At 41.2% G+C, this 27159-nt stretch overlaps 1 protein-coding gene across 16 annotated transcripts in view; it reads left to right on the forward strand.

Moving 5' to 3' along the window:
• Positions 1–27159, forward strand: part of TMEM164 (transmembrane protein 164) — a 161198-nt gene that overhangs the window by 61204 nt on the left and 72835 nt on the right. For 9 of the 16 annotated variants that reach the window (XM_036840154.1, XM_036840155.1, XM_036840158.1 and 6 more), the window contains one exon: positions 11683–11732. In XM_036840154.1, the coding sequence (XP_036696049.1) occupies positions 11683–11732 (50 nt within the window). The other 7 variants (XM_036840147.1, XM_036840146.1, XM_036840150.1 and 4 more) reach the window with 5 other exon arrangements.

A 27159-nucleotide genomic window follows, 5' to 3' on the forward strand; every position in this document is an offset into this window, starting at 1 on the left:
CTTCTAGTGTATTTTTCATTTTAGTTATTGTATTGTTCATCTCTGTTTGTTTGTTTTTTAATTCTTCTAGATCTTTGTTAAACGTTTCTTGCATCTTCTCGATCTTTGCCTCCATTCTTTTTCCAAAGTCCTGGATCATCTTCACTGTCATTATTTCTGAATTATTTTTCTGGAAGGTTACCTATCTCCACTTCATTTAGTTGTTTTTCTGGGGTTTTATCTTGTTCCTTCATCTGGGATATTGTCATCTACCTTTTCATTTTGTCTATGTTTCTGTGAATGTGGTTTTCATTCCTCAGGCTGCAAGATTGTAGTTCTTCTTGCTTCTGCTGTCTACCCTCTGGTGGATGAGGCTATCTACGAGGTTTCACACCATTTGTTGAAGAGACATTTTTTTCATTGAATGGTCTTGGTCCCCTTGTTGAAAATCAGTTGGGAGGGTTTATTTTTGGACTTCGAATTCTTTCCATTAACCTATATGCCTATCCTTATGCCAGCACCACTTTGTCTTTATTACTGTTGCTTTGTAGTAAGTTTTGAAATCTGGCAGTGTGGGTCTTCCTACTTCTTCTTTTCAAGATTTTTCTGGCTCTTTGGGGTACATTGCAATTCCGTATGAACTTTAGAATTATTAGCTTGCCAGTTTGTATAAAGACATCTGTTGGATTTTAAAAAATTTTTTATTTATTTATTAATTTATTTATGTCTGTGTTCGGTCTTTGTTGCTGTGCACGGGCTTTCTCTAGTTGCGGCAAGTGGGGGCTACTCTTGGTTGCGGAGCGTGGGCTTCTCATTGCAGTGGCTTCTCTTGTTGCGGAGCACGGGCCCTAGGCATGCGGGCTTAAGTAGTTGTGGTGCACGGGCTTAGTTGCTCCATGGCATGTGGGATCTTCCCGGCCCATGGCTCGAACCCATGTCCCGTGCATTGGTAGGCGGATTATTAACCACTGTGCCACCAGGGAAGTCCCCATCAGTTGGATGTTGAAAGAGATTGTGTTGAATCTATCGTCCAGAATTTGTGAGTTGTATAACATGATCAGAGCTCTGTTTTAAGAAGAGGAACCTGGCAGTACTGTATGAACTAGAGTGAAGAAGGGAAGACACTGGAGACCTTGAGATCACATCGGAAACTGTTATAGTAGTTGAAGAAAATGAGAGGGAGTGAACTAGGAAAAGATAATGAGGGTGGATTTGAGATATACGAAAAGGTTAAATGTCAAGATGACAGGACATGGGGACTGACTACATATGGGGCCTGAGAAAGAGGGGCGGCATCAAAGATAGCTCTGAGGCTTGAAGATAGGCTAATTGATTGGATAACAGTGCTGTTTTTTAAAACTTTGTATTTTATTTTATTTTTATTAAAATTTTTTTATTGAAGTGTAGTTGATTTGCAATGTTTTGTTAGTTTCAGTTGTACAACAAAGTGATTCACATATATATATATATATATATATATATATATATTCAGATTCTGTTCCATTATAGGTTATTACAAGATGTTGAATATAGTTCCCTGTGCTATACAGTAGGACCTTGTTGTTTATCTATTTTATATATAGTAGTTTGCAAAAACTTTGTATTTTAAAATGATTTTCAATTTATAGAAGAGTTGTAAAGATACTACAGAGAATTTCTATATACCCTTCCTTCAATTTCCCCTCGTGTTAACATCTTGTATAACCATGGTAAAATCCTGAAAACTGAGAAATTAGCATTGGTGCTTGAACTAAACTATAGACTTATTCCTATTTCACCAGTTTTTCCACACACGTCCTTTGTCTGTTCCAGGATCCAGTCCAGGATCCCACATTGCATTTGGTTGTTAGGTCTTCTTAGTCTCCTCCATCCATGACAATTCCTTAGTCTCTGTCTTTTATTACCTTGTCAGTGTTGAAGAGTAATGATCAGTTACTTTGTAAAGTGTTCCTTATTTGGACTTAACTTGATTTTGTTTTTCATGATTAGATTTGAGTAATTTTGGCAAAAATACCACAGAAGTGATGTCCTTCCCTTCTTGGTGCATCATGTCAGGGGGTACATGATGATATATGTTATTTCTGGTGATGTTAACCTTGGTCATTTGCCAGACTTTTCCACTGTAAAGTTACTATTTTCCCTTTGTAATTAACAAGTACTTTCCATGCAAAAATGATCATCTTTCACTACTAATCAGCATCTATCAATGGTTCTTGCCTACAATTATTGCTGCAGTGTTTGCCAAATGTTAATTTTGCTTCCCTCATGCCTTCTGCCTTTATCAGTTGGAATTCTATTGTTGGAAGAGCTGTCCCTTCTCTCCCATTTTTTGAGGGAGCAGTTAAGCGAGGGAAGAGGTTAGGGAAAGAAGATGGCAAGTTCAGATTTAGGCATGGTAGGCATGAGATACCTGTATAACATACAGATGGAAATATCCAGAAAGCATTTGTTATCTGCATCAAACAACAGTTGAGTTTAAGATGTTGGAGGCAAGCACTATTATTATTTTCTATTTTAGAATGTAGAAACTGAAGTTCAGGGTGAAAACCTGAGGCATAGTGGGAAATAAAACTGGCAAGGCAGCTGAGGGCCACATTGTCTAGAGCCTTAATTACCCGACAGATGACTTTGGACTTTTTTCAGTGACTCACCAGTGCCAATTTAAAATTTGCCAGGAGGGAACAATTGATAATCAGATCCTAGCTCTAGATAGCACTGTGTGCAGCCATAGGGAGCCATTTAATATCCCAAATTAAATAAAATCTAAGTACCTAATGAGTTGTATAGGCCATTGGGAAAAAAGAGGTGTTACCTGGAGTTATTGGAGAAGGCTTTGTGCGGGAACTAGAACTTGCTATGGGCCTGGATGGAATTTGCAGTGAGCGGAGAACAGAAAGGGCATCCAAGAAGGATGATGCTATCAATAGCTCATACTTATTTTATTCCTTACAGTGTGCCAGGCACTGAGCTAAGTGCTTCAAGCATTTAATCTTCACCTCTACCCTATGAGATAGTACTAATGTAATTCTCATCTGACAGACGAGGAAACTGAGCCTCGAGAGTTTAAGGATTCTCTCCTTGTAGGCAGCTGGACAAGGGAAGCCAAGTAATATACTAGCACATTATAGTACAAGCATGGAAATAGAACAGGTGTAGTTAGATGAATTGGAAGTTTAATCTAAGCTCTTGCTGATGTAGCTCACAGTAGGGATGGATTTTCTTTTGAGATCAGAATAATTATAGCTACTATGTATTGAGTGCTAGCTACGTGCTAGACATTGTGCCAAGTGCTTTGCTTGCTTTATCTCATTTGATCCTCTCCAAAACCTCGTGAGACATAGGTGCTATTTTTATCCCTATTTTAGAGATGAAAATTCCTCCAGTCTCTTGTCCAAGGTTACAGTGCTGGTGGGTGGCAGAGCCAGCATGTGGACCCAAGTCTGTCTTAACTCTAAAGCCCATAGTCTTAACCACTTAGCAATGCTCCCTATCCTGCTTCCATTCTCTTAATAGGGATGAATTTGGCAATGGGACCAGAAAACTTGATGTTTTTAAGCTAAGGTTCTCTGGTCCCTGGATAGTGCTTGCATGTGGACACTGCCAAGTATATATGCCTTTGTGACTCTCCTTTTTCTATACCTCAGCTGTTGGCCAACCCCGTTCTTTCTTTGGGTATAATTCAAACAGGTTAGAATGTGGTCTTCCAAGTCTGGGAACATTCTGGCTTTAAAATGAATTTGCAGTCTTTTAAGTCTATCGTACGTTGATTTTTGAAGCCTGAGAGTTTGTTAGTAGGTACTCCAATTTCCCTTTTGTCTAAATTCTTGAGAGAAGGCTCTTTGTCAGCTCCTTATACTGACAAAAATGGTAATTTCTCAGAAACAGGTAAACAGAAGGAATTAATGGGAGGATCGAGGAAATGATGCTTTCCTTTGTTATTTGAAGGGTAAGAAAGAGGTAGCTAAAAGAAGAAAGATGAGAAGGCCATTCTGGAAGAGTGAGTAGGATTAGCAGTGATACAATTTCTTGATTTGGAGATTTAAAATTTTAAAATGTTATGAAAACAATCAGGGACTCTTTTTTTCATCCCAGGGTTGTAAAAGACTCAAAGCATGGCATCAAAGATAGAAGCCATCAAGGAAATAACAAGTATATCTGATTACATAAAGATATAAAAACTTCCATACGAAACTACCGTAACCAGAGCTACGACAATGGCAACATGGGAAAAATATTTGCAGTAAATGTCAAACAGTCTGTATTCAATGTCATTAAAATGTAAATAGCTCTTATAACCCAATAAGAAGAAGAACATACTAGTTGAAAAATAGGCAAGGCCACAGATGGTCACATCCCCAAAGAAGAAATACGGCTGGCCAAAAAACATGTTAGAAAATAGTTTAATATTTCTGGTAATCTGAGACATGCAAATTAAAGCAGTAAAGAGTGTGTGTATGTGTGTGTGCGTGTGTGTGTTGTAGTGGAGGAAAATTAATTTTCCTTCTACCCTTCTAAATTTTTGGCTGAGATCCCCCTGTAATAAAAGACAGAATAACAAGAGGAAAACAAACAGACATTTAATAACTTGTATACCTCCTGTGTTCATGGGAGAGACCCAGGAAAACTGAGTAACTGTGTCAAAGGGCCCAAGCCACCACCTCAAATATCATCTGCAGCTAAAGACAAAAGGGTGGAGGGAGCCAGTTCCTGAAGGTGACCAGGAAAAGCACAGTAAACAAGGGTAAGGTTGTTATGCAGATTTAAGTTGCCGCCTTTTCTATTGATAAGAGTCTCTAGAGATTCAGTCATCCTTCACTTGTACAGAGTGAGAGACACCCTTACAAATGGAGATTTCCTTTATAAATGTAAATGTCTCTTACAGAAAGAGTCTTGTATACTTGATTTTCAGGGCTTCTCCTGTATCTACTTTTTTTTTTTTAAACCAGCTCAAAATAGTCCTTATGCCAAAGAGACGTATTTGGGGGTGGCAAATTCTGCTCCCCTTCAGTGTTTTGCCTTTGAAAAAGTGATAATGACCTATTGGCCAGGCTGTAGCAGAAACACATTGTCATATGTTGCTGGCGGGAGTATAAATTCAAAGACATTTTCTGGAAGGCAGTTTAGAATTATCGGTTAAAAGCCTTAAAATGTATATTCCCTTTGAAGACCTAGAAATTCTTATTCTACAAATGGAGGCTAAATAGAGAAGGATCTGAAAATTTAGACATAACTTACGTGTGCGACAGGAGGAGACTGGTTGAGTAAATTGTTGCATATCCATATAATTGAATAAGATGAAGCTATTAGAAGATGAGATTGTAGAAGCATGTTTATGACATGGCGTACGCTCAGGATGCAGTTTGGGACAATGCATGAGGCCACCACGCTGGAGAGATGGACAGGGTCTGGAGTAGAGAAAGCCTTGCCTGCCATGCTAAGGAACTTGAGCTTTTCCTGTAGTTACTGGCCAGCCATGAAGGGATTTTAAAGGGTAGATCAGAGCTGCATTTTAGACAGATCCCTCTTGCAGCAATGTGTCTGGAGGCAAGAGGCCAGTGAAAATTATTTCAGTGGTCCAGGGAGAGAGAAGATGAGGACCCGAGGGTATAAACATTGGTGAACAGAGCCTAGGACAGACTTTGGGCAGCCCAAGGAATGGATCTTTGTTATGGTGGGTAATGTTTGTAAGCACTTCTCTTTAGGAACCCCCAAATAGTTGGGTGCCCTCATAGGCGGTGGAGCCAAGAGAATTGGAGCTGCAAGGGCTGGGCCTCGGAAGATTGTGTTGCAGGCCAAACACAACTCTCCTGTCCCTCTCACTCTCTTTCCCTTTCATTTCGTTTTCCCATCCCTCTTCACTGCTTAACCTGGCTAGCCCCTCAATTAGGATGGTCTTGGTGACTGTTCATCCTTCCCAACTACATTTCTCATAGTATTACCGCTTCCTCCTGTGAACAAAAATGATCTTCTTTCCGCGTGATGACCATGGGGGTTTACTGAATCTAATGTTCGGGTGGAGCAGAATTTGGCAGGGAGCTGGATATTGATGCCAGTGAACTTGGGGCTGATATGACTGTGGAACAGAAACAGGAACAGGAGTGGGTCAAGTGATGCTGAGAGCTTGGGTAGGGAAGGTGGGAACGTGGAACCAGAGTGGTTCAGAGGTAGAGGATGAACTGGAACAGCTGCTGGTGCCTAGATTAGGTGCTTAGGAAGAAGCTGAATTTTCGAGTTTCTGGGCAAGATGCTAGAGAACCACTCTCTCCTGGGGAAGCTGAGAGCGTGTGGTTTTTGAATGGAACCTGAAGGTTTTTCCAGGCAAAACCAGCCAAACAAGAGTCCAGTTTTGTAAGGATTCAGGAACTGCCAGCACCCAGCAGATCTGGGAATGAAGCAGGTTGGAGCTAAGATGAACCTGTCTTTAGAGACTGCTGGACTCTGAAATCCATCTGCGTAAATATAATTTGCTGCCCAGGCAGGTTTGTGTTTTGAGATGTCTCGCCTTGTAAGGAGTAGAATTTTGTGTGGTGGAACAGGTGTGGGGCTCCTGGGGTGGCACCATGTGTTCTGTTGGGGAGTCAAGGGGCAGGGCTAGAGTCTAAAGAAGAGAAGCCCCCGTGAGGCTGGGACCATGTCAGGTGTGAGGTGGAAAGTGTGTTGATTTGGGAGTTACGGGACCTGGGTTCTTGCCAGAAACCTTGTCAGAAACTTCCCCCTGGGTTTCTCCATCTGTAAAATGGGATTTCATAGCAAGGCCCTGCTTACCTCCCAGGCGATGGGTAAGTGGAAGTGCTTTGTAGCGTTCCTCTGTGTGCTCCCTGCCCATGCCCTTTTCTTCAGGTACCTAGCCGGGCAGATGGCAGCATGAACACAAAGTACCAAGTCGGTGCTGGGATGTGCTCAGATGCCTTCTCATCTTCCCACCATCCTTGTTTGTACTTCCAAGTGTCCTCTCTTCCCACCCTATTTGCAGCTTAAGGGATAGTTTAGCTTTCCGTCTGCTAGGCTGAAACAAACGCCAACAAAATTTGGAGGCAGTTGGCAGCCAATCAAAGAAGAGAGCAGGGATATTCGGGCCAAGGCTGGGGGCCTTTGGGCCTCTGAATTAACATGTTATCTTCACTCCTCTCCTTTGGTTAATGGTGATTATGGATGTGGCTCCAGCATGACAAAGCAGAGAGGTTTAGTGTCATAAATCTGTGAAGTTGCCAGAGGAGACTGTGAGTTTACTGGAAAAGGAATAGGATGGAGTTGGGATCCTTATTCATATAAATTTAAAAAACTTTTTTTTTTAAATTTTGTTTATTTTTGGCTGTGTTGGGTCTTCGTTGCTGAGCGCGGGCTTTCTCTAGTTGTGGCAAGCTGGGGCTACTGTTTGTTGCGGTGCGCGGGCTTCTCATTGCGGTGGCTTCTTGTTGCGGAACACAGGCTCTAGGCGCGCGGGCTTCAGTAGTTGTGGCACACGGGCTCAGTAGTTGTGGTGCACGGGCTTAGTTGCTCTGTGGCATGTGGGATCTTCCCGGACCCGGGCTCGAACCCGTGTCCCCTGCATTGGCAGGCGGATTCTTATTTTTTTAATTAATTAATTAATTTTAAATTTTTGGCTGCGTTGGGTCTTTGTTGCTGCACGCGGGCTTTCTCTGGTTGCGGTGAGCGGGGGCTACTCTTCGTTGTGCGCGGGCTTCTCATTGCAGTGGCTTCTCTTGTTGTGGAGCATGGGCTCTAGGTGCGCAGGCTTCAGTAGTTGTGGCTCGCGGGCTCTAGAGCGCAGGCTCAGTAGTTGTGGCGCACGGGCTTAGTTGCTCCGTGGCATGTGCGATCTTCCCGGACCAGGGCTCGAACCCGTGTCCCCTGCATTGGCAGGCGGATTCTTAACCACTGCGGCAGGCGGATTCTTAACCACTGCGCCACCAGGGAAGTCCCTGGGATCATTTTTCAAATCTCCTTTTTTGATGTGTCTACATGTATCTACTTTAAAGGTTGCTTGAAAAAGATACCCTCTATCCTGGTGTTGGGAATAGACAGGCAAGATGAGGAAGGCCAACGTGCTAGTTGGAAATGACATGGCCGCAGGAAAGTAACTGTTGGAAAACTCAGTTACAGTCAAGACTAGCTGAGCTACCTGAAGAGAAATCAGATCCATGAGTGAGTTGGGACTGGAGGCTTGCTTTCTTCAGTAGGTTTCTGGGCCTCTGGCATAGGGCTGTCGTGGATCAGAACCAGCCAAATGGAGTAGTTACAGGGAAATCGGCCCCCAAGAATCTGCTTGTCTCCTCTTGGCTGTGGGTATAGAAAAGTAAGAGTTAACAGTGGGGCCCAGTGTCGCATTTTTGCTTCTCTGTTTTAGCATGTTGGAAGTATCTAGGGTATTCCAGAAGCTCAGGAAGACTGCTGGCATGGCTCTTAGGTGACTTCAGAAGTATTCTTTCCAAGGTGGTTAGGGGCCCCTGTCTGCTTTCTATATACTGTAGCTTCTGAATGTAGCCTTTGATGGGCCTGATACTGGGTAACTATGCACAGCCTCCAACTTGGTCCCTTGCCTAAGGTTAGTAACTTTACTGCTGGGTCAGTGGTAAAGAATACCAGCTTTGTTTCTTTCTTGGACTGCTCCTGACAGGTGGGGTTGAGGAGTGGGGTTAAGTTCATGTTTGGATGATTGAAATTCCAAGTTGACAATCCTTATCCCAAACCATTAAGGTCAGATGTATTTCATAAGTCTGAATTTTTTGGATTTTAGAAAGGCAATACAGTGAACGTGTTTTTTTGTTTTTGTTTTTTGGCTGTGTTGGGTCTTCGTTGCTGCGCACAGGCTTTCTCTAGTTGCGGCGAGCTGGGGCTACTCTCCGTTACGGTGCGTGGGCTTCTCATTGCGGTGGCTTCTCTTGTTGAGGAGCTCGGGCTCTAGGTGCACGGGCTTCAGTAGTTGTGGCACGTGGGCTCAGTAGTTGTGGCTCGCGGGATCTAGAGCACAGGCTCAGTAGTTGTGGCGCATGGGCTTAGTTGCTCCGCGGCATGTGGGATCTTCCTGGACCAGGGCTTGAACCCGCGTCCCCTGCACTGGCAGGCAGATTCTCAACCACTGCACCACCAGGGAAGCCCCAGTGAACGTGTTTTACAGACACTCCCAGTGGGGTCTGGGACAGCACCCCGTATTCAAAATACATTCTTTTTGTGGAAAATGTGTGAATACTCACCATAAATGGAATAAAGTCTGTAAGTAGCCTCAGCTCAGTTCAAGTCATATCTGCTACCAAATTAGTTTTGAAAAAAAAAAAAACAAACAAAAAACAGACTTTTGGTTTTTAGAGCTTTTGGATTTGGCGACTGCAGATAAAGGATTGTGGACCTGCAATTGTCATTGGTTTTGCACTTTTAATCTAATTGATCCACAGGGGAAAGGCCTGTTCTCGATGGATATTTTCTTGGTGGGGTTCTCTGATGAAGTATTGTGTGGGTAATGGACTCCTGGCCGTGTTCCTTTCAAGACCCTTTTTCTTTTCCATTCTTTCTCTTCTTCATGGCAGGGATTCAAGCAGGTGTCTCTACTTATAGTGATTTTCCTTATAGTACCCTTTCCTCTTAAGTGTAGATTCTGAGAGAACTGAAGGACAGAATATAAAGAATATACTCGTGACAAAGCCAAAGTAGCCCATAATGCAGATAATGTCTGCTCATAAATGCTCACCACAAGAGAGGGACACATATCAATGATTTTGTGAATCCTCACCATTAAGTCACCGTAGGTAAAGTAACTCCATAAACATGAGTTTCATCCTTTTGTCAATCCTTCGTCCTGCTGAATGTCTTTTTTTTTTTTTTTTTTTGCTGAATGTCTTTGATCAAACCTTCAGCACATCTGGCTGCCTGGAGTGTTTGAATCTCCTGGGGCATTTGTTAAAATGCGCAGATTCCTGGAACCCCAAACTTCTGGAATCAGCATTCCTAATGGGGGGAGCCCAGGAATTTGCACATTTTATAAGTGCTCTGCAGGGCTTTCCTTGTCCCTCTTGAGAACCAGTGCTTTGGTGCAGTCAGACTGCCACGGCTGTAGGTTTTTGAAGGCTGTAACCCAGGCCTAGTTCAAACCAAGTAGCATGGAACTGATGGTCTCTTAGAAGGGCCAGGTTCTTTTTGTTTGGTTTGAGCAGGGAGACTAGAAGGGGACCCACTTAGTCATGCTTCGAAACAAACCAATCAAATGTGAGGGAGGAAAATAATAATAATAGAAGAGAAACAACGGAAGTTTAATAACATGTATACCTCTTGTATACATGAGGGAGACCCAGGAAAACTGACTAACTCCCTGAAATGGCCCAAGCCACCACCTTAAATACCATCTCCAGCCAAAGATAAAAGAAAGATGTTGAGTGTTGGTTGGTGGGTAGGGGTGGAGGAGAAGGCCAGTTCCTGGAGGTGACCAGGAAAAGCACAGTGAACAAGGGTAAGGTTGTTAGGCAGATTTAGGTCCTTGCCTTCTCCATTGTTGAGAGTTTCTAGAGATTTAGAGTCTTCCTTCTTTTCCTAGAGGGAGACACCTTAACAAATGGAGATTTTCCTTATAAATGTAGATGTCTCTTACAGAAGGGTAACTTCTACACAGTTTTCAGAGCTTTTCCTATGTCTGTTGTTTCTTAAAAGCAATCAGCCTAAAGTAATCCTTATGCCAAAGAAACAAACTTTGGGGTAGTAAATTCTGCTCCCCTTCAAAATCAAAGGGAGGTTAAGAGCCTGGGGGGTGGCAATATTGATAGGATCGCCAGATAAAATACAGGCTGTCCAGTTAAATTTGAATTTCAGATAAACAATGAATAATGTTTTAGTATATGTATGTTCCATACACTCTTCAGGATATACTTATAATAAAACATTGTTCATTGTTTATTTGAAATTCAAATTTAACTTGGCATCCTGTATTTTTCTTTCTAAATCTGGCAAAGCTAGGTATTGATTAACCCACCTTCCCCCATGGGAGGCAAACCAGATGGCATTTGTGTATTTGTCCTATCTCAGAATCCATTTTTACTTGTCCTAGGTTAAAAGCTTGTCATACTGGCTACTCGTGTCATGCTGAACTTGAAGAATTGAAAAATTGAGTCTTCTAGAGGTTAAGAGGAAGTGTTTTAGAGGCTGAAATGGCTTAAGAAAAGCTCTCCCCATCTCCTACCTCTCCACCAATTACTTCTTCCGCTCTCCATCCATCTCTTTCCCTCTCTCCCCGACCTACCCCTTCCCCATCACACACACACACACACACACACACACACACACACACACACAGCCGGAGCAGACAGGCACACATAGATGCATGTGCAAACACAAACATGTTTGGAACACCACTTGCTTGTCTTTTAAAGTCTTTTATGTTACATTTTCTGTGTAAGAGTTTGTTTATTAATTATTATTATTATTATTATTAAAATAACACTGTCTCACTGTGTCCAGCATTTCTCTTGATAACCATACTTAATTTTTTTCCATTGCAGATCTTTCTCTGCAATTATTAATTATTAATATTATTAATATTAATTAATCAATTATTATTATTATTAAAATAACACTGTCTCACTGTGTCCAGCATTTCTCTTGATAACCATACTTAATTTTTAAAAATTAATTATTATTATTATTATTATTAAAATAACACTGTCTCACTGTGTCCAGCATTTCTCTTGATAACCATACTTAATTTTTTTTCCATTGCAGATCTTTCTCCTGGCCTGCCCTCCATGTCCGGGAGCTGTCGTCGTCTTCAAGTAAGGGGAGATTGTTTTTCTGTTGCCATTGCTGAACTGCTTTGTCTGTTTGATAACAAAGGATGATGAACACATTGCTTGTGACCACCTTGAACCTGCAATGCTTTGTGTCTGGGCTTCCCAAGGGACAAAAGTCTTCAAGGGTCCAATGAAACAGGCGAATGTTGTATGTGGAGATTTGGCCTTTGTGCTTTTGTCAAGCCCTGACAGATCCTTTTTAGCGATTCTTTGTGGTGGTGTTTTATGGCCAAGACATTCCCCCCTTGGAAGATGGCCACCCTCGTAAAGTTTCTCTTGAGTATGTTGGTGGCCAGACAGCTCCCCTCCTTTAGCGAATCTTTGTACTGTGGTCCTGCTGCTCTACTGAGGATACTTTGAAGGACATTGTTTTTGTGTTTTTATGTGTTTTTTTTTTGTTGTTAAAGTGCAAATTAAAGTGAGGAGAGAAAAATATCACCTTATTACAAGTCCTGACTTTCTTTAAAATAGAAAGCATCAGATCCATTAAAGTGTATTGCAGGCAAATCATGTTTGTCTGAAGGCAAGTTTGCTTAAATGAAATTCTCAAGAGTCCCGGAAGCCTCATTTTAACCACGAGTTGTGACCACCTCATTTATCAAACCTTTTATTAGAGTTGCTAATGAGAAGCTAAATCGACCCAATTAATTTTGTCTCTTTCCCCCTTCTCTGGCCCCCATTTTGGAGCTGTTTCTGAGCAGGGAAATGGCTGCAAGCCAGAGAGAGGGGGCAAAAAGTAAAGAGCCCAGCAGATCCTTAGATAATTGAGAGTGGTGTAAATGGCTTTCTGATTTAGTTAAGTCGTTAAAGTGTTAGGTAGGGGAAAATATACCCTATTTGCTGCTTCAGATAGCTCCTTGGAATAGCCACTTAGTCTCTTGCCTAAGGTGAATAACTTTCTGCTGGATGAGGGGTAATGGATCCTGATTTCATAAGCTCTTACTTGGACAGCTCCTAAGCGGAAGGTGTATTTAACCCTGTTTTCCCCCCTTGATTTCCCAAAATGGGCTCCATTTTTCAGTGTAATGTTTTAAAAGTAACATTTATTGGTTTTATTTCATTATTATGAGAGTAACAGTTCTCATTATAGAAAATGCAGAAACATAAAGAAGAAAATAAACACCACCCCTAATCCTACCAAGAGATTATTTTGGTTATTGCCTCTCTTTTTTTCTTTTTTTTTCTTTTAACAAGCAGAGACCACATTTAGTTTTTTTACTGTATCTTTTCTAAATTTAATTCAATTTATGTGTGTTTGTACATATAAAATACATAAATATAACTGCTGGATTTATTTTTTTATAGTGGTCCTTTTTACCCTGTCCTTTTCCTTGTTTTGGTTTGTCCCTTGCTTCTACCTTTCCACATCATCCCTGTATATTACCAAACTAGTATGTATCCTTCCATATTTTTCTCCATGCTCACAGCTATACACACACATACACACACACACACACACACACACACACATGGGTTTTGGAATGTTTTGTTTTTGTTAATTGTTCTACAAAAATAGAATTCTATATATACTTTAACACATCCTACTTTTTTCATCTCATGAAAATCTATCAAAGTCTCTTGGCTCTTATTCTTTTAAAAGACTGGAAAATATTTCATGGATAAACAATTTATTTAGCTATTCCCCTACTAATGAACATTTACATTCTTTCCAGATTTCGGCCACTACAGTCAATGCTGAATTAAACATCATTGTGCTTATGCCCTTATATACTGGTGCTTTCAATTTATACACACAGACACAAATGTTTATATATAAATAAATATTTGTTACCATATTGATTTACAAAAACAGGCTGTTATAATTCACTTTTCCCTTTTATATGTAACGTATGAGATTATTCTTTGTTTCACATCCCTACCAGCATAAGGTTTTATGGTTCTTTTATAATTCTGACAACTTAATGGATGTATTTCCTTGGCTACTAATGCATTTTGGTTTTGTCTCTCTCTCTCTCTCTCTTTTTTTTTTGGTCCAATTGGATTTTCTCTTTGAATTATCTGTTCATATTATCTGCCCATTTCCTAGGGGTTATTTATATTTTTCTTAACCTGTAAGGCCTCTTTGTATATTTTGGATATTGGCCCTTGGTCTACCATCTTTATTATAGATATCTTTCCCAAATCTGTATGTATTAACTTTACTGATGGTATATTTTTCCACATAATTTTTTTCATATCCAAATAAGATTATTTTCTTATAGCTTCTGGGTTCCCAGTCTTTTTTTTTTTTATAAGTAATTTAAATTTATTTATTATTATTTATTTATGGCTGTGTTGGGTCTTCGTTTCTGTGCGAGGGCTTTCTCTAGTTGCAGCAAGCGGGGGCCGCTCTTCATCGCGGTGCGCGGGCCTCTCCCTATCGCGGCCTCTCTTGTTGTGGAGCACAGGCTCCAGACGCGCAGGCTCAGCAGCTGTGGCTCACGGGCCCAGTTGCTTCGCAGCATGTGGGATCCTCCCAGACCAGGTCTCGAACCCGTGTCCCCTGCACCGGCAGGCAGACTCTCAACCACTGTGCCACCAGGGAAGCCCTACTTAACCTTTTAATAGAAATGTAAAAAGGGCCACCAGGGAAGCCCCCACCTCAGTCTTTGTTAAGATTGTTTTCTCAAAGATGGATAACCAGTGACAGTAGCATAATATGTTAAATAATCCTTACTCTCCCCTGTGAACTGAACTGCTATCTTTGTCATCAAACTTTTTATATATGAGAATCCATTTATGGATTCTCTGTTCTGTTTCATCTGTGTGTCTATTTGTGTACCTAAATCATGTTGATTGGATTACATTAGATTAAATAATATTTTTCTTGGCTTTTCTTTTGTACACATTTTAATATCACTTACTCAGCCCTCCCAACCCCACCCTATTGGGATTCTAATTAGAATTGCATTAAATTTATATTTCAGTTTTGTAAGAATTGATTTTTTAAAACCTATAGCTCTTTTTGTCTAAGAAATGGCATTTCTTTCCATCTGCTCAGATCTTGTTTTATGCCTTTCTTGCTACATTTATTCTTAAAGAATTAAGAACTTTTTTGTTCGTTATGAGTGGAATACTATCCTCCTTTCCATTCCTAAATGCCTCTTGCTAGAATAGAAAAAGTTTATTAATTTTAAAAATAGTTTTTATATCTAGCTATCTTACCTAATGTTTTGTTAGTTCTGGTAACTTTTATTTTAGTTTTATCTTTTCTTTCCAATGGTTATATCATTTATTTCATTTTCTTCTGTTTTGCTAGAAACTCAAAGACAGCGTTAAATAAAAATGATGCTGGTGGGCCACTCTGTCTATAACTAATTTCAAATAGAAATGGCGTTTCTCCATATTTGCTGTTGGTATTTGTCAAATAGTCTATTATATTTAAATAGTTTCCACATTTACTTGGAGATATTTTAAACGGAAATGGTTCTGTATTTTATCAAATGCTTTTTCAATGTTTTTAATCCTTTTTTTTTTTTTTTTTTTTTTTATAAATTTATTTATTTATTTGTGGATGTGTTGGGTCTTAGTTTCTGTGCAAGGGCTTTCTCCAGTTGCGGCGAGCGGGGGCCACTCTTCATCGCGGTGCGCGGGCCTCTCACTGTCGCGACCTCTCCCGTTGCGGAGCACAGGCTCCAGACGCGCAGGCTCAGTAGTTGTGGCTCACGGGCCCAGCTGCTCCGTGGCATGTGGGATCTTCCCAGACCGGGGCACGAACCCGTGTCCCCTGCATTGGCAGGCGGATTTCTAACCACTGCGCCACCAGGGAAGCCCATAATCCTTTTTTTAATTTAAGTTTTTGATATAGTGAATTATGCCATTAGATTTTCTGGTTTTGAACTACTCTTACATTGCTGAAATAATGTAATAATATTACTATTTGTAATATATTATTGGATTCTATTTGTCAATCTTTTATTTAGAACCTGGTCTTAGTATTGATAAGTGAGATTGGAGTCATTTTTTTAAAATTTATTTTATTTTTTTAAATTTTTGGCTGCGTTGGGTCTTCGTTGCTGCGTGCGGGCTTTCTCTAGTTGTGGCCAGTGGGGGCTACTCTTCGTTGTAGTGTGCGGACTTCTCATTGTGGTGGCTTCTCTTGTTGCGGAGCACGGGCTCTAGGTGCGCAGGCTTCAGTAGTTGTGGCTCACAGGCTCTAGAGCGCGGGCTCAGTCGTTGTAGTACACAGGCTTAGTTGCTCCGCGGCATGTGGGATCTTCCCGGACCAGGGATTGAACCCGTGTCCCCTGCATTGGCAGGCGGATTCTTAACCACTGCACCACCAGGGAAGTCCCTGGAGTCATTTTTTATTGGATTCTTTTCATCAAGTTTAAGGATTAAAATTATGTAAATTATGTAAAATGAACTGCAGAATTTTCCTTCTTATTCTCTGGCCTGGAATACTTTAACTGTCCTTAGAAATTGTGTGTGTGTTTTTTTAAGGTCAGATAAAACTCAACTGTGAAGCCCAAATATGATGTCTCAATGTCTTTTTCAGTTGGTAGATCCTTAATTACCTTTCCAATGTTTTATATGGTAATTCATCTATTCAAATCTTTTTGGGTCAATTTTGGTCATTTGTATTTTGCTAGGAAAATATTTATTTCTTCGAAGTTTTCAAAAATGTTGCCATGAATTTAGTTGAGCATATGCTACCCTCTTATTTTATAATTTTAAAAGACTATCTCCTCATTGTAGTCATGTTTTCTTTCTTGGGCTTAACCTTGTCTGGTTTTGTGTTCTCTCTCTTATATTTTATATTTTAGTCAGGTTTGTAAGCACTTTTATCTATTTTTGGTTGCTTTATAGAACCTGGTTTTGCATATATTGATCCTTTTTACCTTATTTTATTTGTGTGTGTGTGTGTGTGTGTGTGTGTATATATATATACACTTAATTTTCAACTTTATATCTTTATTGATTTCCTTTTCCTGTTTTTTCCTAATCTCTCAAGATTTATATAATTTATTTCTTTACTTTTTGTCTTCTTTAATTATAGTTTTCTATTCTACTTTGTTCACTTGATATCCCAGATTTTCCCCCATTTTATCATGAACTCACATTGTCTACAAAATTTTTAAATTAAATTTTGTATTTTGAGATAAATATATAAAATATTGTATAATAAATATATCATTATAAGTTAGAAACACTTGTAAGAAAAATACAGAGAGATCCCATGTACCCTTTAACTAGTTTCCTCCAGTTGTAAACTACTACAAAACTGTGGTACGATATCACAGCCATACAGTCAAGACAAAGAATAGTTTCATCACCATGAGGATCTCTCCTGTTGCCCTTTTAGAGCCACGTCCACTACCCTCCCACCTGTGCCCTGTCCCTGACCCCTGGCAACTCATCTGTTCTCCACGTCTATAAATTTGTCATTTCAAGAATGTCAATATAAATGGAATCATACAGTATGTCACCTTTGGGATTGCCTTTTTTAAAAAAAAATTTAGTTGAAAATCAGTGTTTTAGAAAGTAGACAGCTCTTAAAAGAATTACTCCATGTTACATTAGTATAGCTCTGTTTACTGTTTTCAAAGTACTTTGTCTTAAACGATCTTATCTAATCCTTCAAATAATGTTATGAGATAAGGAATACATTATATCCACACGACAGATAAAGCAGTTGGGGACAAGAGATTTTAAATAACTTGGCTAAAATTACACAGTGGCAGAGTCAGGATTGGCTTTCTTCTTTTTCCTGCTAATGCTCATAATCAGATTTACTGTGTGTCTAGTCAAGGCGGGAAACATTTAACATGAATTATCTAATTTAATCCTTCCAACAAACCTATGTGGGAGGTACAGATAGTATCCTCAGTTAGATCAAGATAACAGGCTCTGAAAGTTTATGTGATTTAAGTGGCATGTAAGTGGTATAGGTGAGATTTGATCCAATGTCTCTCTGACTGCAGAGCCAGTGCTCCTAATCATTGCCTTATGTTGCTGAAGCGAATATTTTCCACTCTTCTGGTACTATTGAAAGGGTTAAAAACCATGAAAACATCCTATTTAAAATTTCATAAATTTCAGTGTACACAGACAGGCACTGCTGTGGGTTCATTGACTAGCGCTGTCTTACCCACCTCTTGTTTTTTCTTTTGGCCCTTTGCTGCGCCAGCCACATACGAGTTTGTCTGCTTCCCAGCTAAGCAGGGGCTGGCATGCTCTTCATGGAGGGATGCCCAGTCACTGCAGGAAAGGACTACGGTGCGCCATGCTGGGCAAGGGCTGGCAGTTCTCTTTAGGGTGGGGAAGGGGCGGGACTGTCCACAGGGTTCCCACGCTGCACTTGACAATTGGGAATGACGGTTCCCCAGTGTTCTGGCTGGGTCCCAGAGTGCTTCATTTATGTGGCCCACAGTTGACATGTGACTTGCTAAGTCTGCTGCTGTAACTGGCTGCCTAAAGGAAAAGCATGCATCTAGAACGTGGAGCTAAGATTGGAAGGGGTTTCTACCTGGTCCACCACTGCAGCAACTTGGGCATATGGTGCTCTTTTGACCTCCAACTCCTAGAATTACGTCCTGGCAGCGTTTAGACTCTTATCCCCCCCTCCCGTTCCTGGCTCCTCCGTGCTGTGGATGCTCAGATAGCAGCACCAGACTTGCTCGTTGTGTTGTGTCTGTACAGGCAGTGGTGTTGTGTGTCTCTGAGTCTGAGCCATTTCCTTTGTATTCATTTGGCTGTTTTGAGTGGTTCTCATCTGAAGAGCTATCTACCATCTTCAATATCCAAGCCACAGAATTCTTTCTGTCACTCAGGTTTGAGTAAAACCAATATATCCTTAAGAGAACATTCTGTGCTTACTGTCCTGCTACTAGTTTCAAAAAAAGGTACCTGTCTCAGTTACCTTTAGGGAAAATACCCCGTCACATAATATGAACCAGCCTGCCTCTTGGGTTCTTAATAAATAAGATTCCCTTTTGCAACCCAAGGGAAAGGAAAGAGGGCAGGTACTCCCCAGCTCCCCGCCACGTCTCACTGGTTGCTTTTCTTTTCCTTTCTCCTTGCCCTTTTCCTCAGTTTTTTTTTCCCTTCAAATTTCATTATAGAAAATTCCAAATGTATACATACTATGCTTTATTACTCATTATATATTTTAATTTGTGAATTGTCACTTCTGTGTTCTCAGTTTTTTTATGTAAAGGTGTTTCTCCTCTTGATGATCTGCATGAGTTGTCCCCGTATAAAGAATATTAATCCTTTATCACCTTTGCAGTAAATGTTTTCCCCAGACTGCCTTCTAACTTGTTGACGATGCTTTTGATGTATATTTTACATTTTTATCGGTCACGGTGATTGGTTTCTGCACCACCTTCAGACCATGGTAATTTCTTCCAGTGCTTTTGTGCTTGAAGACTTTTAGCATTCTAAGATCAGATAGACAATCTAGTTTTTTAATGTTTTGTAAATATTTAGCTGTCAGTTTATCTAAAATTCATTTTGTACATAGTATGAGGTAGGGATATAACATTTTTCCCCGAATTGTCATTTATTTGAGCACTCTTTGTTGATTAACTATTTCCCTATGATTATTGCTGTCACATTTTTATCAAGCATAAATTCTTATATATGCTAGCATAGGGGAGCAAAATTTGCCACCCCAGAATGTGTCTCTTTGGCATGAGGATTAATTTACACTGATTATTTTTAAGAAACAGAAGACTCAGGAAGTCTTTCTTTTTACCTCTCCCTTAGCTGCCTAAAGAATTTAGATAAAGGGCCTATTTCTGAAATCGAGCTATCACCAGAGATGTCTGCCGAGTATGGGCTAGGCGTGGCAGGGGAAGCTGTAGGCAGACTCTAGAGATCAGAGTCCTCGCAAACATTTGTTTACCAAACATTTGTTTTCCCATCTTACCCTCCTCAACTTTGAAGTCCCACGTATCTACTCCCCGCATCCTCTTTTGTCTTTAGCTGAAGATGGTATTTAAGCTGAGGGTTCCAGCCATTTTGGCAAGTTTCTCAGTTCTCCTGGCTCTCTCCCATGTATACATGTTATTAAACTTTTGTATGATTTTCTCCTGTTAGTCTGTCTCACGTCAGTTGAATTCTTAGACCAGCCAGAAGAACCTAGTAGGGCAGAGGAAAATTTCTTCCTCCTTGACACTAGGGTTTATTTGGGTGGCTTGTTATACTATCCCATCGATGTCTCTGTTGAGTTTGCCACCAATTTCAGACTCTTGTATTTGTAACAGCCAGCAGGCCAGATTTCTCTTCACCATTCTTCCCAGACTGTTCCTTTACTCACACTTTTTTCATAGCTGGTCTGAACCATTTTTTCCTTCCAAATGAACTTAAAATGTTTTTGTCAGACTCTTCCTCCAAATACTGTTATTTTGATTGGAATGACTAAATCTAAAATTTCATTAATGTCATTACCATAGTGAGTCTCTCTATCCAGGAAAAGACATATGGTAGATTTTTTAATTTATTCTAGGGGGTGTGTGTGGATTGTGTATCCTGCAGATTTCTCATCAACGTCATTCCTGGACAGTTTGTAGTTTATGGTATCATTTATTTATTATATTTTCAAACTAATTATTACTGGTACATAGGAAAGATTTTGATTTTTTTAATATGATTATTTTATATTTGGCCACCATGCTTAACTCTTCTAGTAGTTTTTCAGTTGCTTCACTTGGATTATTTTGGAAATTAATAGTATCAACTCCCATATGATAACTTTATCTCCCTTCAAAGAGCAAAACTTTTTTCAAGCCTGATTGTATTAGCTAGAACTTCCAGGACAATGTTAAATAATAGTAGTACTGGCAGGAATTCTTGCCTTCTTTCTGATTTTAGTGGAAATGTTCCTAGCGTTTTCTCTATTGACTCTCATGTTGGTTGTTGGTTAAGATTAAACATCCTTTATAATGTTAAAGAATTTATTCTTAAATTATCAACCCCCCCTTTTAAAATCAGGAATGGTTGCTGAATTTAGCTAATGCTTTTTGAGAATCTGTTGAGAGGTTCATTTGGGTTTTCTCCTTTGACCTCCCCATTTGGTGCGTTACATTAATAGATTTCCTAATAACAACCTTTGTTGGATTTCTAAGGTCAGCTTTCCTTTTCCTCCGCATACTTGGGAGAGGTTCAGATTTGACCACCATACTACGAATTTGATAGATTCTGCTCTTCGCCATCTCCAATGTGAAATTTAATTCTGCTGCTACAATATTTCTTTGTAATTCTTCCTCAGTTTGCTGAGCTTTCTCTTCACTCCAGTTTGGTGTCTTTCCTTCTCAATATGTTTTTATTCCAGTGGCTTTCTACACCTGTTTCACAGAGTCCATGTTTTCTTGTATTCTCTTGAGGATGCCATTTTCTAAAATATTTCTTCTGGTTCAGACACTAAATGTAGACTTTTGTGCTTCCTCCAAGTCTTCAGAATGATACGCATTTCCCTTCTGCTGCTAGAGGTTTTCATAGGAAGCATGCTGTCTTTGGGGGTATGTTTATGCATAGTAGAAGGAGGATTTATTTATTCTTTGTTAAAGACACAGGGTATGTGGATTTCATTTGAGTATCCTCATATTCTCTTTGGTATTGGTTAGAACCCCTTCTCAGCTCCACTCCTGGTGGCCAGGTTGATGCACAGAGCTTCCAACCCATTTCCCAGTGTCTAGCAGCTTCATCTGGTGGGTTCTGCTGGACCCATATGGAATCGCTTAATCCTGCTACTAGATTCTCTGATACGCTGAACATATAAAGTATGTGAAAAGCTACAGCCTCCAACATGCATTGGTGCCTGAATTTTACTTGTGAAGTCTCCCACTCCCAGAATGCAGTGTGGCAGTACCAAAGCCATCACTTCAGCCCTTTTGGTTTATGGGAGGAGTCTCCAAACGGATATAGACCAGCTTTGGGAATTGTTGGTTTCCCTTGCAGACAGTAGCCCTGTAGTGGAGGCGTGGCTGTCCAGTTTGCTGGTTGCTAGATGAACTCTGCATTGCTAAGCCATGAGGCTGACCGTGGTGTAAGGACTCAGTGTTTTACTATTTTGTTTCAGGTTTCTGCTGCACGAATTGGCCCCAGGTTGTTTTTTTTCTCATTTCAGCCTTAGGTTTATTGTTAATGGAGATTTCTTCCAGATTATTGTTAACAGGATGACCATCAGTCTAAGTTTTCAGTAATTTGGGGGAGTTTTCTCATTTTCTGTATCTTGATAGGTATTTTAGTGGAAAGCTGGGAGAGGCTGTGTTAGTGGCGGTTAAGCAAATGCTATTTTAAACTAGAAATCCAGTGTGTGTGTGTATGTATGTATATATGTGTGTGTGTGCGCTGCGCACCTTGTGGGATCTTAGTTCCCCGACCAGGGACCGAACCCACACCCTTGGCAGTGAAAGCGCAGAGTCCTAACTACTGGACTGCCAAGGAATTCCCTATATTTTGGTTTAGAGCAGTGGTCAGCAACCTTTTTCTATGAAGGGCCAGATAATAAATGTTTTAGGTGTCATAGGCGATATGATCTGTTTTAACTGCATACCTGTTGTTGTAGCATGAAAGCAGCATAGACAATACTGTATGTATACAAATGAGTTTGGCTGTGTTCCAATAAAACTTTTCAAAAACAGGAGGACCGGTCGAAAAAGTTCTGGAGACGGATGACAGTGATGGTTGCACAACACTGTGAAGGTACTTAACGCCACTGAACTATATACTTGAAAACGATTAAGATGGTAAATTTTATATTATGTGTGTTTTACCACGCAAATCACCCCCCCTCTCCCGACCCAAACGTAACAGGAGGACCATATTTTGCTGACCCTGCGTTTAGAGCCATTCGATCTAGCACACAGAAAGAGAGGAGGAGGGAAGAGGAAATTCCATGTGTACAATAAGACAGGGACTTTGCCCAAAGCTCAAAGGCAGTGAGACAGATTTCTCGAGTATTTAAAAGGAGTATCATAGTTGGAGTGGGGTGGGGTTCTGGAAAGCTGCAGTTCATCCTGGTGATTATCATCCCATGCTCTTTAGGGATAGAGATACCCAGAGTTTATAGCCACACTTTCTGGCATAACGATCGGAGCAGGGATTTTCTCCTCTCTCCCGAGGCTTGGGGAACCTCTGCAGCTGTCACAAGTGTTCGTATCAGATGCAGCTGAAAAGCCAGCCGGTGCTTCCTTCTTGGCGACTGGTGATGCTTCCTGTAGATGATCTGGTCTCTTCCCAAGGCTAGAAACTCCTAGTGTTTTGGTTATTAACCACAACAGGTTCACTGGCTAAAAAGGAACAGCCGCTAGTCTGAGTCAGCTGTTGCTGCACCTCCTTGCCAAGATTCTTGTGCCATTAGGATTTGCTTGTCAGCTGGAGACCTGGACCCTTCACCTCTGGAAACAATGCTGCTCTCAGGACCCCAGGCCACATTTCTCTCAGTGGTGTGGAAAACGTTCTCCAACTTCCCAGCTCTAGCCTTGGCAGCCCTCAGCGTTTCTAAGACCTGGAAAGAGCCTAAAGTCTAACCGTGGCCTCCCATCTCACTGGGGGAAGCAGGTCTCCGGTGTGTTTAATGCTGTTCTTAGAAAAGAGTTAGCATATCCAGATCCATTTATATGATCGTGCCCCATCTGAAGCTGAAGTCGGAGGAAATCTAGGAGCTCTCTATTGCAGCTGAAAGGCGGGGCTGGTGCTGAAGGGCCACCAGTCATGTGAACTGCAGGCATGGCCAGGAGCAGCCTTGGGCAGCGCTGGGTAGTTCGGAGTTTCGTGCTCTCTGTTGGAAGGAAGATGGCATCATCACTTGGTAGCGAGCGCTCACTCCCCCTTCCCTGTCTCCATGGATCCCGCCACCACAGAGGGCTCTGAGTGCCAATAGCCTCTTAGCAGCCAGGATGCCGAAGGGCAAGCTGAAAACTTTCTTTAGAAAAGGATGGAATTCTTGGTTTCACAAGGGCCTAGGAACCTCTTAGAGAAGCCAGCCTTTTGGGACGTTCCTCTCTCTTCCCCTGCCCCACCCCAGGTAAGAAAAGCGCATAGCCCAGAGCTGGTTTACGTCCTCTGCCTCAGGAAGTGTAGGGTACGGGGACCCCCACCTCCCAACGCTGAACCCCTTAAATCTGCTTATTTTCATGTACCCATGGAGGGGAGTGGACCTGTGATGCAAGCAGGATTATTTGGTCATGAGTGTCTGCTGACTCAATCTGGAGAGGCTTTTGAAGGAGATGAGATGAAATTTCATCTGTGCTACAGAGAGCAGGGGTGCATTGCTGGATGGAAAGAGGTCTGGAGGCCGGGTGTGAGCCAAGGTAGGTGAGGGAAGCATGGGGGTGTGTGAGGGCAATTAGGACAGCCTGACATGTGATCTTGGCATTGCAAGATTGATGCCCTGTTGGCCTTGGGGCCACATGATATTATGAGAGTTCAGTAGCCCTCCCTTTTTCTAGATCCCATTTATTATACACTCAAATTTTTAAACAGCAGTATTCTCCCCAGGGAGACTCATATCTCTAGGACCGTCCTGAGTTCATGAGGTGGGCTCAGGCTGAAGCTGTTGTGTCTTAATGGTTTCACCATCTCAGCACCCCCTTTCCTAGTGCTCAACAGACCAGCTGCTCTGGAAGCCCCAAAGGAGCAGCCTTTTGGCATCTTCACCTCAGAGGCAGCTGCTTTTTGGTCTAGCTTTGGACTCACTACTGAAAAGGGTGTTTGGGAGACTGCCTCTGACCTGAGCAGCTTTATTAAGACTGTTCCTGGCACGGGAGAGGAAGCCGTACATATGAATGCTGTAGATTTCAAAGGGAAAGATACTGGGAACCTAAAATCCGTAGTAAATAAACAGCAATTCAAGGACACCAGTTTCCTTTCCGATACGGAAGCTGCTCTGGTGTCTGCGGTCCTCTGAGCCACTGCCAGCTTGCTGCCGGCAACCATACATATGCTCCCTTAATGCACAGAAGAGGGAAGAAGCTTTCAGATTGTTCACAGGTCTCCCCTCCCCTTCCATACACAGCAGAAGCAGCCTTTCTCCCCACGTGTACATATTCAATTTTGTTCTCTCCTGGGAATTTTTGACTTCTACAGTCTTGGCCCACAGTTTCTTTCTTTTTTTAAAAAAAAAAAATTTATTTATTTTTGGCTGTGTTGGGTCTTCGTTGCTGCACGCGGGCTTTCTCTAGTTGTGGCGAGTGGCTACTCTTCGTTGCGGCGTGCGAGCTTCTCATTGCGGTGGTTTCTCTTGTTGTGGAGCATGGGCCCCAGAGTGTACGGGCTTCAGTAGTTGTGGCTCACGGGCTTCAGTAGTTGCAACACGCGGGCTCAGTAGTTGTGGCACCTGGGCTTAGTTGCGCCGCGGCATGCGGGATCTTCCCAGACCAGGGCTTGAACCCGTGTCCCCTGCATTGGCAGGCAGATTCTTAACCACTGTGCCACCAGGGAAGTCCCTGGCCCACAGATTCTGATTCAGTATTTTCATCTCCCCAAATTCTCTCCTGGAAGTCTCTCTGAAGGTTTTTGGAGCAGGGACTGCTTTTGTTTTTTTTTTCTCTCTCGTTGGGCTGTTCTGCTTTCAACATGTGCTTGAATGTACGCAATTTCCCGGTAAAAGCAAGGCCGGAGATACAGATGACTTTTCCCGTCTGGGTAAGCATGAAAAGGAGTTCTCAGCAGAGGAGCAGGGACTGATCATTTTGGGCCTCTTTGTACTTTGTCAGCACACCTAATCCTTTTGGAAGCCAAGTGCAGAATCTACTGTGCTAATTATTGGGCAAAAGTAATTCCAGGAGGGAAAAACAGTACAGGATAATAGATAAGGTTTGGGTAAGCTGTGTAGGAGCTGTTCAGTGGGTAATGAAAAAGTAGGGGGAATTCCCTGGCGGTCTAGTAGTTAGGATTCTGCGCTTCCACTGCTGGGGGCACGGATTCAGTCTCAGGTCGGGGAACTAAGATACTGCATGCCGCACGGTGCGGCCAAAAAAAAAAGAAAAGAAAAAATAGACGTTTCATTCTCATTATAAAAGTAATCCTGTCACTATAAGGAAAACATCAAGTGTTACAGAACAATAAAGAAGAAAATAAGAATAACTGATAATTCCTCGGTTAATATGTTGGTATAATTTCCTCCCAGTCTTCTGTGTATATATGCCCATTATGAAAAACAAAATTGGGATTATTTTAGACATGCTACTTTGTAATATAGTAAAAGTTAATATGCTATGATTGTTTCCCAGTGTCATTAAATATTCTTCTAAACATGATTTCTAATGACTGCATAGTATTTCATCATTTGAGTGGACATAATATGTATTTAAACTGTGCCCTGTTATTCGACATTTGGTTTGTTGGATAGATATGATTTGTGGAATCTTGAAGACAGCGGTGGAAGTAGATGGCTTTAGGTTATACAGTTCTGCTATTTCTTAAGCCTTCGGAGCAAGGCTTAAATCTTAGCATCTATTGCCTCATTTGTCAAAGAAGCCTATGAATAGTAGCTACTTCTTTGGTGGTGACAATTAGATGAGAGATGATCCATGTTAATCTCTTAGCGTGAAATCTAACATAGACTAAGTAATCAATAAGTGTTAATAATATATAGAATTATCCTTGTCCTGACGCTTCACCATCTGTGTACTAACTTAACTGTTAGAATTAGGATCCCAGGGAAGGAAAATTGCTTTCATGCAGATAAGTAGAATTTCAGAATGAAAACTGCCTTCGGATAAGTAACCCTTTTCATTAGTTGAGCACTTTCCAGATGGGGCCTTTGGCCAACTTCATGAAATTCACAGGAAGAAAGGTTTTGGAGCCTCTGCAGTTGTGTAGCCCCATTTGGTCCAGAACAAGGAAGTGGGAAACCGCCAGTTGCAACCAGGAAGTTTATCTTCGTGCCCACAGGCAAAGCCAGCCAAGCCTTCCTGTTATACTTGTTTGGTTTTCTTTACTTGTTTTTTATTTTCCAACTTTTATTCTGAAATTTTTCAAACATATGGAAAGGTGAACAGGGCAGTACACCAAGCACGGCTATGACCTCCACCTAGATTCAGTGATTTTTGGCATGCTTTCTAATAAGTGAGTTAAAAGATGTAAGATCCTAACTGCATTCCCTGCTACATGACAGGCTTGTGCTGTGGGGCCTCACACAGCGGGCAAAACGTATATACTCTGAGACCAAGGGCTTACGGAAACAGAAGTTCAGAGTGGAAGGACCCTAGGCTCTGGGATGATAGAAATGTATCTATTGTTTTTATAATACAAATAACAGAAAGCAAATCTTAACGTAGCTCCTGGCTGAAGGGAAAAATGTCGATCCAGACTTCAATCAACATGACAATGTATAAATAACTTCTAATATATTCATATAATTGAATAATATACAGCAGTGAAAAACAGACTAAGTGTGTTAACATGGCCAATTAGAAGAAGCCATGTTGAATGAAACGTAATTTGCAGAAGGGGATGG

This window comes from Balaenoptera musculus, chromosome X (genome assembly GCF_009873245.2).
Source record: "Balaenoptera musculus isolate JJ_BM4_2016_0621 chromosome X, mBalMus1.pri.v3, whole genome shotgun sequence".
NCBI lineage: Eukaryota > Metazoa > Chordata > Mammalia > Artiodactyla > Balaenopteridae > Balaenoptera > Balaenoptera musculus.